The 17,205-nt window shown below is 37.5% G+C and overlaps 1 protein-coding gene across 1 annotated transcript in view; it reads right to left on the bottom strand.

Annotated features, from left to right (window-relative positions):
- Positions 1–1,093: 1,093 nt before the first annotated feature.
- The window catches only part of LOC115221214 (N-alpha-acetyltransferase 50), a 28,455-nt gene continuing 12,343 nt past the window's right edge, over positions 1,094–17,205 (bottom strand). The window contains exons 2-5 of the mRNA XM_036510798.1: positions 8,910–9,046; positions 6,074–6,193; positions 3,840–3,906; positions 1,094–1,717 (exon numbers count right to left, since the gene is read on the bottom strand). Coding sequence (XP_036366691.1) covers positions 1,543–1,717; positions 3,840–3,906; positions 6,074–6,193; positions 8,910–9,046 — 499 coding nt within the window. The 3' untranslated portion in view covers positions 1,094–1,542. The remainder of the gene's footprint in view (positions 1,718–3,839; positions 3,907–6,073; positions 6,194–8,909; positions 9,047–17,205) is intronic.

Genomic DNA, 17,205 nt, shown 5'->3' with positions numbered 1-17,205 from the left:
ACCACCTTGGATTTTTAGTCAAATGAATTAACCCCAGTACTCATTCTCTCTTTTTTGCCAAACCACTAAGCTACTGGGATACAGGCATACCAACACCAGTTGTCAAGTGGGACAAACACAGACACAATGACATGCACAATGAGCTTTTTTCAATTTCTGTCTACCAAATCCACTCGCAAGGCTTTGGTTGGCCTGAGGATATAGTAGAAGTCACTTGTCCAAGGTGCCATCTTGTGGGACTGAAAACAGAATCATGTAGTTGGGAAGTAAGCTTCTTACCACAGAGCCATACCTGCACCTTGAGGAAATTATTGATATTTATTCTTCAGATGAAGAGTTTACCATTATACAAACAATGAGTGATTTAGACAATCAAACTGATGAAAGAGATGAAGAAAGTAGCAATCTGAGTGAACAAACAAAGTGATTGAGAGACAGGCCTATTATTATTATTTCGTTTATTAGTTTTCCAGCAATGATTACTCAAGTTGCATATAGAACTATTTATCTTTTTGCTCAGGAGCCCAGGTGGAGGGTAAAATTAGTCACAGGGGCCTAGGACTGAGAGGGTTAAAGACAAAGCAAATAGTTCTATGTAGCTCAGAGGAGAGAAAGAGATAACTGGAAGTACTGAAAGGGATGATTGGTGGAAAATAAAATTGGAAGGTATCATTGAGATTGAGGGACAGATTTTAAAAGAAAGTGGTTCAAGGGAAATGAGGCAGTAACTGGTTGCGCAAAAAGGATGAATATGTGCAGATTCTATTCTCGTGATTACAGTAGCTGAATAATACCAGTTAGAAGAGTAGAGAAACAGGTGGTAGAAAGATGAGATTGAGTGAAGGGTCAAGCCCCAGACAAAAACAATGCTTTTAGGACCTCCATGGTCCTCAAGAAGGACAGGTCTTCTTGAGCACAACAAATCACCAATCATCTTGGTCCTTTGTCATCTCCTCCATGAGGCTCAACAGCTTGAGATCAGCCCGTTTTGTCCCATGTATGTAAAAATGGATAGATTCAAGATGAAACAAGGAAAGGCAGAAGGAGAGAAAAAAAGTCAGGTAGAAAGTCAAGAAAAGAGGAAAGAAAGAAAAACATTACCAAACAATTTTTATTCCCAGTCATCAACACCAAATCTATTAGAAAAAGAGGTTCTTGGTAATTTTGGTATTTGACAGGATGTTGATTCAAATCAAACAAAATAAATTAAAACCACAAAATAAAATCTGCACAAAAAAACCCAGAACAGAGGGATAGAAAGAGCAGACAAAAAAATTATTCCCTCAGGTTGTGAAATGTGATAGAAATGTTGAATCTTCCCAGTCATAAAATAAATCGAGTCATGTAACTTTTAATAAACTTTATATACATACATTATATGTGTGTGTGCAGGTATATCTGTCTATATATACAAACACATGCACATATATATATTCTTCCAAGTCAGACAACTGCTTGTTTATGTACAAAAACATTGATCATCACATGGCCTGCTTTTTGAGGAAGGAGAAAAGATTTTGTTTTTCTTTCAAATTCTGAAAATTATTTTTCAATACGGCGTAAAGCTTGTTGCTGTTTGGTTTTTGTAAAAGTTTTTTGTAGAACGTATGCATCTGCTGGTTCAATTCTTTTGTAGTAATTCTTCTTTTCTTCAACTATTTCAAATCCAAATTTTTCATAAAACTTTATTGCTCCAACATTGTTTACTTGGACATGTCTGCAAGCAATAAAAAGACACACACCAGAGGTAAGCTAGCTACAAAGAAGGAAGTGGGGAGTAATTAAACACTTGAAATGAGTTAGTAATTTCCTGACTATTAACCTGCTCTTTAGAGCATATAGGAGTAGTGATATTTATCTGCACTATATTTCATTAAGTTTCATCTCAGATTACCATCAGTTTCCTAGTTCAAATTCAGTTTGGAACAGTAGTCAGGAAAAAACAAACCTACCTGGTAATGACTGGATATCAAACCAATCAAAACATTATAAAAGTTCACACTCTAAAGATAAGATTGATAACCTGGCAAAGTATATCTTACTAAAGGTGGTATTGCAATTGAAAGAAAAAAATAGAAAATACAGTGGCAATAATAATAATAACTAGTTGGACCCATAAAAAATGTAAGTATCAGTAAATTGTATGCTGGTGCCATGAGAAATGTTTCTGTATTGTGACAGTTAAAGGTGGCGAGCTGGCAGAATAGTTAGCACGCCGGGCAAAACGCTTAGTGACATTTCATGTCTTTACGTTCTGAGTTCAAATTCTGCCACAGTCCACTGCCTTTCAGGGTTGATAAATGAAGTACCAGTTGCATACTGGGGTCGATCTAATTGACTGGCCCTCTCCCACCCAAAATTTCAGGCCTATAGTAGAAAAGTATATTGTGACAGTTACAGAATATAGAAAGGTAAAACTGATAACTATATAATCCAACCAAAATATCTGTTACGCAAACGTAAATAGAATTACTATTTAGCTTTAAAATACATCATACATATTCAGAGAACCCTCTTGCTTTAGTGGTATGAAACGTTTTTCTTGTATTCTTTTGTTTCAGTCATTTGACTCCTGGAGTTATTCCCTGTAAGCCTGGTGCTTATTCTATCAGTCTCCTCTGCTGAACAGCTAAGTTACAGGGACGCAAACACACCATTGGTTGTCAAGCAATGGTGGTGGTGGGGACAAACACAGACACATTCATATATGTATATGTGTGTGTATGTGCCTTAGTCTTTGTTTACTTATGCACATCAACAAATGAGCCAATTGAACGACTATGTGGTTGTTCAATTTGCAAGAAATAACAGCCAAATCTCTCTCATACTATGCTCTTGTTAGTATTAAGGAAAGGGAAAAATAGAATATTTTTGATTTTGTTCGGCTCTGAATTTAATTTTTTTTTTTTTAATGTTTTCACATGATACAAGAAACTAGAAAAATCCAGACCAAGATAGAGAAATTGTAACTTAACAAAAATATAGAAAGAGAAAGAAAAGGCTGTATTCGAAAACCAAAAGTAGTTTTTTAAATGAGGTGTAATTTTATAATTAAAACAAAATCAAAATTTAAATTTTGGAACATAAGACTTAACATATTATCTGGTGTATGGCCAAATTCAAAGAGGCAGAAGACCTAAAACAAATGTGTGTGTGTGTGTGTGGTTGGGCCTTTAATAGCCAGGGGTTAATTTCAGTTCAATCACAGAAAGGAATTCAAAGGAATTCAGCCACTCCTTCTCACTTCCTCTCTCCTTTGCACACACATCAAATTTTCCCATTAAGATTGTTGCTGCTTCAGTGGACCTGTAGGCATGGGTGTTGAGAAGTAGTAAAACAACACATAGGTGGTGGTTTCAAATCTCTTCCAGAAATTACAAGAAATCTTTAAGCAACAAAATTTCTTTCTCTTAAATGTGACACATGCATCAGGTACGTACAAAAAACAAATTGGCATATTAATATTATTATATTGATGATTTACACACAATATTAAAGAACATTTTACAACAAAAGATAAGCACAACTTCCCCTAATTTACATAAATATTACGACTGCTTTTTCATGCTGGATGCCTTCTTTTCATTAATCTTTTTAGTCACCTCTCATAACATCATGAACTTTATTGTAAAACCAAGATACACATACATTACTTAATATCTATAAGACAATTTTGTTGGCCTTATCTTGCTCCTTACATGGCAAATTACAACAGGTGTAAAAATCATAATTAGTAAGTAAATGTTGACTATTGACTAAATCAGTCATACATACAATGGCACTCCCTGGTTTGCCTCAATAATATTGATGCTATGATATAAAGCAAGGAAGATACTTACAAGAAAACATTATCAAAGTTTCCATCTTCTTCACAGATTTTTAAAACATGATTCAACATCACTGTGCCTGAAAATGAAAGAAAAAGTTTACAGCCAAAAATATGCTACTAAAATGGTTTAAGGAAAAGAGTACATTTTCAATAATTTATCTCTGAAATTGTATGTACTTGCTATTGATTATTTCTGATCACCACTGAATATCTATTCAACGTGTGGGAGAGGGAGGGCAAAAAGTTTAGAGAAATGCAAGACATTAAAAGTAAAACCATGAGGGCAGAAATGAAGAGTCTCAATGTGGCAGCAGATAAAGTAACAAGATTTAGAAGAGGAAATAAAAATTTATTTAAGGGCTGCAGAGAAAACTAAGAACATAAACCTAAATAATCAAAGAGAGAAACAGGAGTTCAATTTTCTACACTAGGAAACAGTGTCATCAAAATAACAGAACATTATAACAAAAAATGTTGCTACTAAATAGTCAATACAGAAAAGTTAAGTTTGTTCAGAAGTATCAGTTAGAATCTACAATGCTATAGTCAGAGATAATATAAATAGTTCAGTAAAGCATCTCTGGTTAATAACTGCAGGGAGAAAAACAAAAGAGTAATCAAAACATCTGAGAGAGTTTATTTCAAAGAAACTGAGTTTAATGGAAGATACTCTAACTCTTCAATATCACTGGTAATCCTTAATCCTTAAAGAAAGAATTTGCAAATAATGTGTATAGTTGGCAGACCAGTTTCATTATTACAACTGCCCCACCTTTTTTGTCAGTCACTACTGTCCCTGACAAATTAAGTCTAAATTGAAGATAAGCAATCTTTATCTCCATGGAGGTTGTGTTAGAACACAGAATACTTCATTATTTACCATAGGAGTGCCTTACATATGGACTTGGGGTGCATAAAAGCACTCGTATTTGTATCATTGATGAGAATTGTCTACTGTAACTGCTGAAAGTACCAGATCACATAATGATTTTGTCCTATGGGCTCCTCATTGCCATGTCCAGCAGCAACAGCTTGAAAGGTTTTCTCATATGAGCTTGTTGATGGGAGATTCAGCAGTTATGTTGCTGCTGGACATCTATCTGTTACTGAGGAGCCAAAAGTAAGGTGAAATCATATGATCTGGTAATTCTGGCAGTCGTAGCAGATAGTTTTTGTCTGTCAGTGATACAAATACAAGTGTTTTTATGCACCATGAGTCGATATCAAAGGCATTCTGTATTTTAATACAACCCACACAATGTTGGAAATGAAGATAGCCTTCAGCAGTAATTTGGAGATCAAGACTGCCTTTTGGTATTAATACTGCTTCAGTCACTAATATTTTATCAGTGAGAATATACAAATCTATCAACCTGTTACATTGAGGATCTGCTGCAGATGAAATTAAAGAATGGGTAGAGCTGGCTCACCTGCACATAACAAATTTAACATGGACTAGGCCATTGCATAACAGTCATCATACACAGACCATAATTAGCATCAGGGTTTGGACCCAACAGTAACAAAACAAGATGAAGCTGGAAAAGATTCTTTTGTATATTATTAACAGCTAGGTAAGCTGAGGCAATATAAAGTGTACCAACCTAGAAACAATGAAATGACAGTAGCAGATTTGAATATGCAACTTCTAGAAAGGGAGTTCAATATTCTATCCATTCAGCCATCTCACATTTAAAAACATTTACTACAACTGAAAATGGTGAATACAGTATTCAACATTCAGTTGTAATAAATGTCATACTAGACGTCCTAAACCTAAGTTGTTTTGTTCCAATGAATAAACATTCACACATTCTTGTGATCAGAAAATTGACGATTAGTAACAATCAGTGCCGAACAAGTAAATCTGTAATGCACAGTTGCTGCCATGCTCACATTATGTTAAAATGGTTAGAAAGGTTTTTTTTTTTCAAGGTGTAAAATGACATTTCCTAATAATACATATCAAAATAGATTTAAAACAACAACAAACAAATAAAACTATTGCATATATGCATGTAAAATAAAACATTGTGAGTGTAGTAATTAACAGCCACATAACATCCCAATACCACTCATCCACAAAGTGAGAATAGCAACTATATTCAGATAGAATGAGTCAAAAGTTAGGTCACAAAACAGCTCAAGCATTGAGGTTTGAACACATTGCATCAGATAAGCCACACCAGTCTTAAGCCAATATTCTAATTGAATGGTGTTCAGTAGAGTGTACAAACAACTTACCAATTCCCAGCCGTCTGTATGGAAATAAGCAGCCTAAAGTCATTATGTACAATCTGCGCTGTGTTGCAGAGTTATCCACTCGGCAACACACAGCACCAACAACAATGTCATTGAAATAGGCTGGAAAATGAGACAAAAAAAAAAAAAAAGAAACTTTAGCATTGAATTACATCATCAATTGACAAAAGTTCTACAACATGTAAGTAAATTATACAAGGCAAGTTTAAATATCAATATATAATATATTACTATGTGACAAAGCCTAGTGGATGGATACTGGATAATCAGTTTCACCCTCTTTAGTTCAAATTCCCCATTGGGCAGTAAGCATATATCTAAGAAGAGGTAATCAATATTCAAGGAACATAACCTGCAATATTGGCCTCTTAGATTCAATGTTCATTATTTCAATGATATCCACATAAAAAGCACTACTCACCTCACCTGTGCTTGCACCACATAAAAAGCACCAAGTCCACTCTGCTGAGTGGTTGGTGTTAGGAAGAGCATCCAGCTGTAAAAATCCAGCCAAAACAGTCACAGAAGTCTGATGCAGGCTTCGGCCTGGCTGACTTGTGGTACCGTCCCACCCATGCTAGCATGGAACATGGACATATGAATGATGATGATGAATAGGTAGCAAGACAGCAGAACCATTAGAGCTTTAGAAAAATTCCTAATAGTATTTGTTCTGGTTCTTTACATTGTGAATTCAGGTCCTGCTATGATCAATTCTGCTTTTCCTCCTATCGGGATTGATAAAATAAAGTATGAGTCAAGCACTGAAGCCAATAGTATCAACCTCTACCCTTCAAAATTGCTGGCCTTGTGCATAATCAGAAACCATTATATCAGTGATATAATGATAATGCAAATTCTTTACTAAGGAGGTACAAACAAAAAGTAAACAGTTGAATTCACCCAATATATTTCTATAATCCTAAATGGATGAAGGTCAATACTGACCATAGCAGTATTTGAATCTGCATAAAAAAAGGGGTAAAACTAGATATTGTAAATTATTTAGTCAAACATAAGCTCACTAACTCACAACTGACTGGAAATATTTTTTATGTAATATGATCAAGTTTTTTATGTTAGTGACACAACTGAATTGAAATGGCCACAAATAGAAGCCTTGAGGCTAAGAAGTTTGTATTGTAATTACACAATTCTTGGTTCAATCTCACTGAATAAGTTTCAGTCATGAGTGATACTGTTTGTGCAACTCAAAGTGAAACAAAATCCACAAAGCAATTGTATTTAAAAGCACTGGTTTTTCAATTTATATCATACACTAGGTGGACAGAAACTGTGCTGAATCCCACTGGATATCTCATCCAGTAAAGTGTCACATAATGAGTAATGCTCTCATAGAAAATAGATCAATTGAAACCAAGAATAAAAGAATTCCAAACTGTAAACTTGGTTTGTCAATTGCTCTGCAGTACCCAATACTTTGCATCATATTGGTATATACTTGGCTCTGAGCAGGTAAAAGGCATGTTAAAATCAGAACAGTTACCAAACTATTTTGCACACGTGTGTGTGTGTGTGCATAGCTTATTTAGAGGGGCAGTGTCCTACATTTTTGCTTAAGGTTCTCTGAGACAGATGGGAAATGATCCTCAGACTGGGGACTAGACCCATATGCTTGTACTGCTAAAATCAGCCAAAGGCCAAATGGTGATTTTTAAGTTCACCATTCCAAAACAGGGATAGTCTATTTGGGGGGCTTCTATACAGTTTTCATCACTCAACTTTTACTTAAAACTTTAGAAATAAGAGGGTCTTATCTCTCAAGTATCCTATCCAGTTACTTTATACTGCTTCACTGTATTTTCAATCCCAAGAGTGATCAAAGTAATTTTATTTAAAAACACTAGGTTTCAATTTTCTTACTAAAAGATATACATACACACATAAATACAACTGGTTTCAGTATAGTACCTAGATATGAAATTCCACCCACAAGGCATTGATGGACATAAGGGTATGAAAGAAAACTCTTGCTCCAAAGTGCTGCTCAATGAGATCAAGCCTGGATTCATGGTTGTAAATCAGTCATGCCTACACCCATTTTTGTTAAGTAATAAACATTAAATATCAATGAAAACATTCTCAGACTGTTGATCATATTCTTTCTGCTCATTTTCAATTGTTTAGTTTCTATTCAAAATCAAGTTGCTGTCAAAAAGTTTACTTTACCTAAACACAAACAAAAAAAAAAAATGTTTGAACTTCTCTATCTTTTACATCCTGGCATGGTTTAGATAAGATTTACTGAGACAGTATTCTACAACCTGATACCCTCCCTGTCACAAACCCTTCTTTTTCTTGTATTTTTACTCATCTTCACATATTGAGGTACAGGACTCATTACTGGAGATGTAAACATAAAACCAATATTGCCCAAACATTGTCAGTGCTAAGTAAGACATGCAGAAAATAAATGTTTGTGCACACACAATGAGCCTTCACATGGTTTTTATCTACTAATTTCATTCAGTAAACAAGTCAGCTTCAGTTATATAGAAGGCACTTTTCCAAGGTGTTACAAGGTGAAATCACATAATTACAAAGTGAAGTTTGCAATCACACAACTATACCTACACCTAATAACTCTAAAGTAACCATTCAACTGTGAAATGGAATCTTTTGTAAATCAAGTTGAATGAGGCAATCAATCTAAATTAAGTGCCATGTCCAAAGGAACAAGAGAATGGAAAGTTTTTAAAGCACAAAGAAGAGAGAGACTGTCCAATCCTTATCACAACTTTGACAAAGCCATGTGTATTGCTATTCATAAGAACAGAAATTATAAGGAGAAACTCACCAAGTTTTGCCAATTCACCCACTTCCAAGACATCTTTGTAGAATTTATCATTATATGTTACAGGAAAAACATACTGATTAAGGCGTTTCAGCTGCTTGATGTTATGGGCAGTAATGTCTCCTAACTCAATACGTCCCCTGTAACCAAACAGAGAAAAACACAAGTCTCATTAGTTCCACCTGTGGTAGTGATGATCAAAAAAGAAGTTTATCAAACTGTAGAGAGAGAGAGAAGCTGATAATAACAGAAAAGCTAATTCATATCTACTTGTTTATCAGTGTATGAATGTGATTTTATGCACAAAAATTTAAAATAACCCAATACATGTATATGGAGGAATCATGTAAAATCTATTGTTTGTATAGTTTGTACACTTTCTTTACATTCTGTAGCCATACTTACACTGCATGCTTAAAATACTTTATGTCTGGAATTAGCAGCATTAATACATAACATGCACTAAAGCAATTTTCCATTGAGGATCAAGAAGTGTCTCTAGTATTTTATTAAAACCAAATCAGCAACACAAAAGCATTACTTTAGTCACTAATTCATTTTTCCCCTCTAGGCCACATTAATATACAGTCCCGTGCAAAAGTCTTTGGCCACTTTAAACTATTGTACATTTCTACTAATTGCCAACTTATAAGTGGATGTTTCGCATTGCAGTAACACTTTCATCAACAGAGTCTGGCTGATGAAGGTGTTACTGTATTGAAAGACTGGCCAGCTCAGAGCCCCGACTTAAATAACATCAAGCAAATGTGGACAGAACTGAAGAGTTTGTCAGAAGAACCCATACAATCTTGAAGATGGTGAAGGATTTGTATGCATCTCTTCCCAAACACATTAAAGCAATTATTCAAACTAAGGGAAGCCACACGAAATATTAACAATGTACTTCTTGAAATGAACATTATGTAATAAATTTTCATTACAGATATTTTTCTGTTTTAAAACACTGTAATCTCGATTGGTTTATGTCAGGTGGCTGAAAACTTTTGCACGGCCATTTTTGGTGATCGTCTCTCATCTTACCCTCTCATTTGGAACCCCTACTACAAAATATAATGATTAGGTATGGAAATAACTCCAACAGGGCCAATGTTTCATCTGCAAAAAAAAAAAAAAACAATGCAAAACATCCACTTATAAGTTGGCAATTAGTAGAAATTTACAATAGTTTAAAGTGGCTGAAGACTTTTGTATGGTACTGTATTAAACATATTTTCTGGTATATTTTGTCATCGATCAGAGGTACTCAACCAATTGTTGTTTTGCAGTACACCAGTTACATATTTTATTTTTACCCCCACTCCCACCAGCCACTTCCTAGCCTTGCTGAAATTCCAAGGAATCCTCCCACTTTTTTCTTGTTTCAGCCATTACACTGTAGCCTTGAAGAATTTTAGTCAAATGAATCAATCCCAGCATTTATTTATTTTTAAGCCTAGTACTTGTGCCAAACAGTGGGACTGAAAACGGAACCATGTGGTTGGGAAGCAAACTTCTTACTACACAGATGCACATGCATATTTTTATCACAATTATGAGCATAAAAGAGAAAAAGTTTCTTAGTTTTTACAACCCAAGGCCATAAGCTTGACACTCTTATGTAATCCTCCACTTTGCTGGATACCAGTTTTATCTTATTTTTTGTTATATTTGTTAAGGCTGACAATCCATGTTCATAAAGCCAGGAAATTGAGAACTTTTTTGAATTGTCATACATGACAGAACTTCATTTGTGCTGGAAAGTAACCTTTCCCAATTATATGCATTGTCATACCAACTTGAAGGGCATATAAAATTCTTACAATCTCTCATAATTCTTTCATCTATATCTATTGACATCTCAACATAGCTACATATTGCATCATTCAGAGTTGTATCTTATCAATTTCATTGGCCACCTCATTCTCAAATATAACTTGCAGTATATCTTTACAAAACAGGCTCGATCAACTTAATGATGTGGGCCTCATTTGCAATGTTCTGAAGCAACAAAGTTTGCTACTAGAGCCCTTTCTAAACCCTTGCCTTCCTTAGTTTAAATAGAACACTTGCTTTTTAAGATTAAGATCCATGAGCGCCTTCAAGTAATCAACAGGCTTTCCCACCAAATGAGAGTAACTAGTTTTCAGAAACTTATGTGCATTTTATCAAGCTCTTGGTACCATTAAGCTTGGTTGACATTATGTTATTCTCATTCATTAAGTCACAAGGATCATTTATTGATGTATACAATCTGACAATACCGAATTTTTATTGTCACCAGTGAATCACAAGTTCTTTACACCACATTTATCTATTCTGGCTGAACCTCAACCCAAAGTGCAAATATTTAACTGTTTAAAAATGCAAATTGAATTACAAGAGAACTAACTTTTGGATTCTTTTAATCACTATCATCCTCAATTTAACATCCATTTCTCCATGCTTGCATGGGTTTGACTGAGGCAGATTTTCTATGGTTGGATGCTTTTTCTGTACCCAACCTTCAGTTTTCAAATAAGGAAAAATTTATCCATGGCCAGACAGGTTTTCTTGTAAGACTGGAAATGAAGATCATCACTTATATGATGGTGACACTCGTTTACAACTATCACGTGATGTCAAGAGAAGGAGATAGATGTACAATGGACTTCTTTCAGTTTTTGCCTACCAAATTAACTCACAAGGCTTTGGTTAGCCCAAAGCTATAGTTGAAGATACTTGCCCAAGGTGCCATGCTAAACCCAAAATCATATAGTTGAGAAGCAAACTTCTTAACCACACAGCCATGCCTATGACTTTAGAGTTACAAAAAGAAAGGTGGGAGTATTTCTGGCACCCCTAGACAATTCCCAACACTTCAGCTGAGGTTTGCCTGTCTGAGGTAAACCTGAGTTAAATCCAGAGTAGCAAGTTGTTAAGACAAACCTATGTTGAATACATTCAGTCTACCATTATAAATACATACAAGACATATAAATCAATGAAGGAGATCCCATGTGGCTGCTCAAGATAGAAATACTAGCCAAAACCTTTAAATCACTGCCTACCATTAAGAAAAAAAAAACTTACATAATGCAATCCTCAAATAAGACAAGTCAGGTGGCTAGAATTCTTTCCACCATAGCTTGCTTGATCAAAGCTTGTCTACAATTACACAACATTCTGGATAGACTATATACTATAAAGTAACAAAATCATATATTGTATACACTCCAAGTCCTTTATATTATGCTTATATTTTTAAACCTAATATACAACACAAACTTTCTTTTTCATTTCCTTCATCTTCTTGCCCACTTATAATGCTCAGCTATTGAAATTCATAAGACTACTCAAGTGAAGGCCAGGTATTCAGAGAAACTAAAATATCCTTAATTACTTTCAACTGTTCTATATACTATTTTGCTCTACCATTATGTTCCTATTTCCTTACTATTCTTGACCATTTGAATTTTGTCCACTGTATAACGCCATGAGCATTGACTTCCTTGTAATGTACTTCCCACCAAATACCAGAAATCTATCCGATTCACTCCCCTGGTAAGTAACGGCTTCCACTCACCCTCCCCCCAGTCTACCATATAATCTGTATTATACACTGCTATCACTCCCATATTAGGTAACTGAGACTACATACCCAATAATAATAATACACTGCTCAGAAGAAACTGTGGTCTGATACAGACAGAGAACTATTATAAAAATAACAGTTTGACTAGAAAAGTACTTAGGAATAAAAAGTGGAAGACTACTACATGTAATAAAGCAACACAAGAAAACACTTCTTACTATACACAAAGAGGCGACAAAATACAAAACAAACAAATTACACTGATACTTGTGTATGAACAGCAAGGCTACATAGTAGTGTTTCATGGGCTGTGAATGTAGAGGGCATGTGAAGGTTTGAAAGAAACAAAGCTAGCATGCTCCACTGGATGTGCAAAGTCAATGTGCATGTGTGACAATGTATAAATATGTTGAGAGAAAAACTGATCAGATATAGAGTACAAGAAAGAAAACTATGCTGGTATGGTCATAAGATGTAGATGGATGAGGAAAGCTACATAAAGAAGTACTAATTGCTGAACATGCCTGGAACTTTGGAGGAGGAAGATCCAGGAAGAAGTGGTAAAAAATGTTGGTAAAAAGATGTTGAGCCTTACAGCGATGACAAAGGACCAGGACGATTGGTGATTTACTGTGCATGAGAAGACCGGTACATCTATGCAAAAGCAAGGTCCTAAAAGCATGTCATCTATGTCTCAGCACATAGTTTGATGAACCTCTCCCCAATAACTCATATTCCTAACACTCCCCTTTCACCCGTGTTCACCATTCACTGCATTGCATCTCCTTTATCTCCCGTTCTTTTTCACTTTCATGAACTTACCTACCCAAGCACTCTTTCCAATATTTACTTGTATACACCTCCCTCTAGCTTAAGCGTATGTCTCAACATCTTTGCTACTATCTTTCCTTCTTCTCTACAGCAAAACATCTATTTCAGTCCCCTGTATCATACTTTAACCTCTCATCACTTGGCACAAAGCTACCTTCCTCACGTTACTTGTTGACACTGGTGGTGCCACTAGAAAGTGGCATTTAACCATAGAAACCATGCCAAAGCAGACAGTAGAGTTTGGTGCAGTCCCCTGGCTTGCAAGCTCCTGTCAAACTGTCTTAGCCATACCAGCATGAAAAACAGACATTAAATAGGGCTAATATATATATATATATAAACACGAACCTCAGGATGGAAAATAGCAGCTAAGCTTTCGACTTGCTCCTCCTTTCATTGAGTATTATCAACATAAACCCTTATTATTTTCTCCTTTTTACTGTCAATGTCTTTTTGTCTCAAACCCTAGCTCACGCATTTCCTCACAACATATTCTTTCACTCATGAAAACTTATCACACGATCACACTTGTAAGCAGGTTGAACTTAAGATCATTGTTTGCTTATGAATTCTGCCAAATGCGAGCTCTCTTTTCAGGTACATGATGCCACTGTCCCCCGTCCCCGGGTCTCTAGGGCCCATAACTCCCACACCCTCAGGGTTGGCACACTGAAAGGTAGGTCTGGTGAGATTGTTGAGATGCTTGAACGGAGAGGTGTCGATATGTGCTGCATCCAAGAAGTAAGGTGGAGAGGAGGTTCTGCTAGGTTCCTCACAGGCAAAGGACACAGGTACAAGATTTTCTGGGCAGGGAGCACTAATGGGGCTGAGGCGTGGGTATACTTCTCGCTGAAAAATGGGTAGATAAGGTAATCAGAGTATGTGACAGAATACTTAAGATTAGATTAGTGCTTCATCATGGATTAGCAACCATTATATCGGCCTATGCCCCTCAGCCGGGGCTACCCGATGGACAGAAAGACCGATTCTATGACACCCTACTGCAGACTACCTCGTTGACGAACGACAGAGACCTTCTCTTTGTGGCTGGTGACTTCAATGGGCATGTTGGACAACATGCTGGGGGCTTCCATGGTGTACATGGAGGCTATGGTTATGGTTCCCGCAACAAGGAGGGAACCAGGCTGCTGGAGTTCTGCGATGCAAATGATCTTATGGTTTGCAACACTAACTTCAGGAAACCTACCAGCCACCTAGTCACCTACCGATCGAGCTGCCATACTAGCCAAATTGACTACATCCTTGCCAGGAAAAGGGAAAGATGGCTGCTTATAAATGCCAAAACCTTCCCAGGCGAAGAATGTACCCCACAACATAGACTGGTAGTTAGTGACTTTAGGATCAGGACTAAGAGGATGACCAACATGGAGAAGTAGGATCTGGAAGCTTAAAGATCCTGCGAATGGACAGAGATTTAGGAACATATTACTTGAAGCTTTTGACGAAGTAGAAGGGGATATAGCTTCACATGGGGTAGAAGACAACTGGAGGTCTCTAAGGGACAACCTGCTGAGAGCCACTGACCAGATCTGTGGTTGGTGCAAAGTCCCCTCTCGACCTAAAATAACGTGGTGGTGGAACAATGTTGTAGACAGGGCTATTAGAGAAAAGAGACAGGCTTGGAAGGACTGGAAGAATGGTGGTAGCAGGGAATTGTATCAGACTGCCAAAAGAGAAGCTGGGAGACAGCTAGCCAGAAGGGAAGCAGATAAGAAGAAATTTGCCAATGTTCTGTGCCGTGAGGACCAAAGACTTGAGGTATTTCGTGTTGCAAGACTGTGTGAGAGAGAATCGTGATGTAGTAGGAGAGAAATGTGTTCGCATGGATGATGGTTCACTTGCGCTAAATGAGGATGCAAAGAGAGAGGTTTGGAGATGCCACTATGAAAGGTTGCTGAATAAGGAAAATGAATGGGATAAAGAGAGTCTGCTGAATGTCGACCAAACAGAGGGACCAGCTATCCGAGCTGACAGTTCCTTGGTAGTTAAGGCAATTAGAAGCATGAAGACAGGGAAAGTCCCAGGCCCATCAGGAATAACTGCAGAGATGCTCAAAATATCTGGTAGTGTCGGCTATAGTTAACCAGGTGATATCGAAGGAGTCATACCCAATGACTGGTGTAGCAGCATAATAGTCAACTGCTACAAAGGTAAAAGTGACGCCCTAGATACAAATAATTAGAGGTATCAAGCTGTGGGATCAGGTAATGAAGGTTACGGAGAGGGTCATAGCCCAACTAATTAGAGAGAGTTAGTTTAGTTGAGATGCAGTTTGGGTTCGTGCCAGGGAAAAGTACCACTGATACCATATTCTTGGTAAGACAGCTGCAGGAGAAATACCTAGCCAAAGATAAGCCCCTGTACCTGGCTTTCGTTGACATGGAGAAAGCCTTCGACAGGGTCCCCCGATCACTTATCTGGTGGTCAATGAGGAAACTAGGGATAGATGAATGGTTAGTGAGAGTTGTGCGAGCCATGTACAGGGACGCCGCTAGTAAGGTGAAGGTTGGCAACAAGTACAGTGAAGAATTCTGGGTAGAGGTAGGGGTCCACCAAGGTTCAGTCATCAGCCCCCTCCTATTTATCATAGTCCTCCAGGCAATAACGGAGGAATTCAAGACAAGATGCCCCTGGGAGCTCCTCTACGCTGATGACCTTGCTTTAATTGCTGAGTTACTATCAGAACTGGAGGAGAAGTTTCAGGTGTGGAAGCAAGGATTAGAATCAAAGGGCCTTAGAGTAAAACCTAGCTAAAACTAAAGTCCTAATAAGTAGGAAGGTAGACAAGTCACAAACGCCTTCAGGTAGATGGCCCTGCTCGATCTGTAGAAAAGGCATAGGTAGAAACTCTATAAGATGCACCAAGTGTAAGCTATGGACACATAAGAGGTGCAGCAAAGTCAAAGGAAGGCTAACTAGGAAGATAGTTTTTGTATGTGGCAGATGCTCAGGAGCAATAAACACTGAAAATGCAAAGAGACCAACTTCCGCCACATTCCAGGGAGAAAAACTAGAAATAGTTGATAGCTTCCGTTATCTAGGTGACCAAGTCAGTGGTGGGGGCGGGTGTGTTGAAAGTGTAACTGCTAGAGTAAGAATAGCCTGGGCAAAGTTCAGAGAGCTCTTACCTCTGCTGGTGACAAAAGGCCTCTTGCTCAGAGTAAAAGGCAGACTGTATGACGTATGTGTACGAACAGCCATGCTACATGGCAGTGATACATGGGCCGTGACTGCTGAGGACATGCGTAAGCTCGCAAGAAATGAAGCCAGTATGCTCCGATGGATGTGTAACGTCAGTGTTCATACTCGACAGAGTGTAAGTACCCTGAGAGAAAAGTTGGACCTAAGAAACATCAGTTGTGGTATGCAGAGAGAGACGTTTGCGCTGGTATGGTCATGTGGCGAGAATGGATGAAGATAGTTGTGTGAAAAAGTGCCACACCCTAGCAGTTGAGGGAACCTGTGGAAGAGGTAGACCCAGGAAAACCTGGGACGTGGTGGTGAAGCATGACCTTCGAACTTTAGGTTTCACCGAGGAAATGACTAGAGACCAAGACCTTTGGAAGTATGCTGTACATGAGAAGACCCGGCAGGACAAGTGAGACCATAATCTGTGGCCTCTACCTGGGATGTAGCCAGTCCACTTATGCATACCTTTCCTTTTTGGGACACAAAACTCTACTTGTGAAGAACTGTTGAGGCAAGTGAAAATCAAAATCAAAATCGATCAACATCAATGGAAATTGTAGCTGTGATACCAGTGCCGGTGGCACATAAGAGAACCATCCGAACATGGCCGTTGCCAGCACCACCCTGACTGTCCTCTATGCCGGTGGCACATAAAAAGCACCATCCAATTGTGGTCGTTGCTAGCCT

Source organism: Octopus sinensis, linkage group LG18, assembly GCF_006345805.1.
Source record: "Octopus sinensis linkage group LG18, ASM634580v1, whole genome shotgun sequence".
NCBI lineage: Eukaryota > Metazoa > Mollusca > Cephalopoda > Octopoda > Octopodidae > Octopus > Octopus sinensis.
The sequence above is the reverse complement of the archived record's forward strand: the minus strand, read 5'-3'. Positions and strand labels throughout refer to the sequence as shown.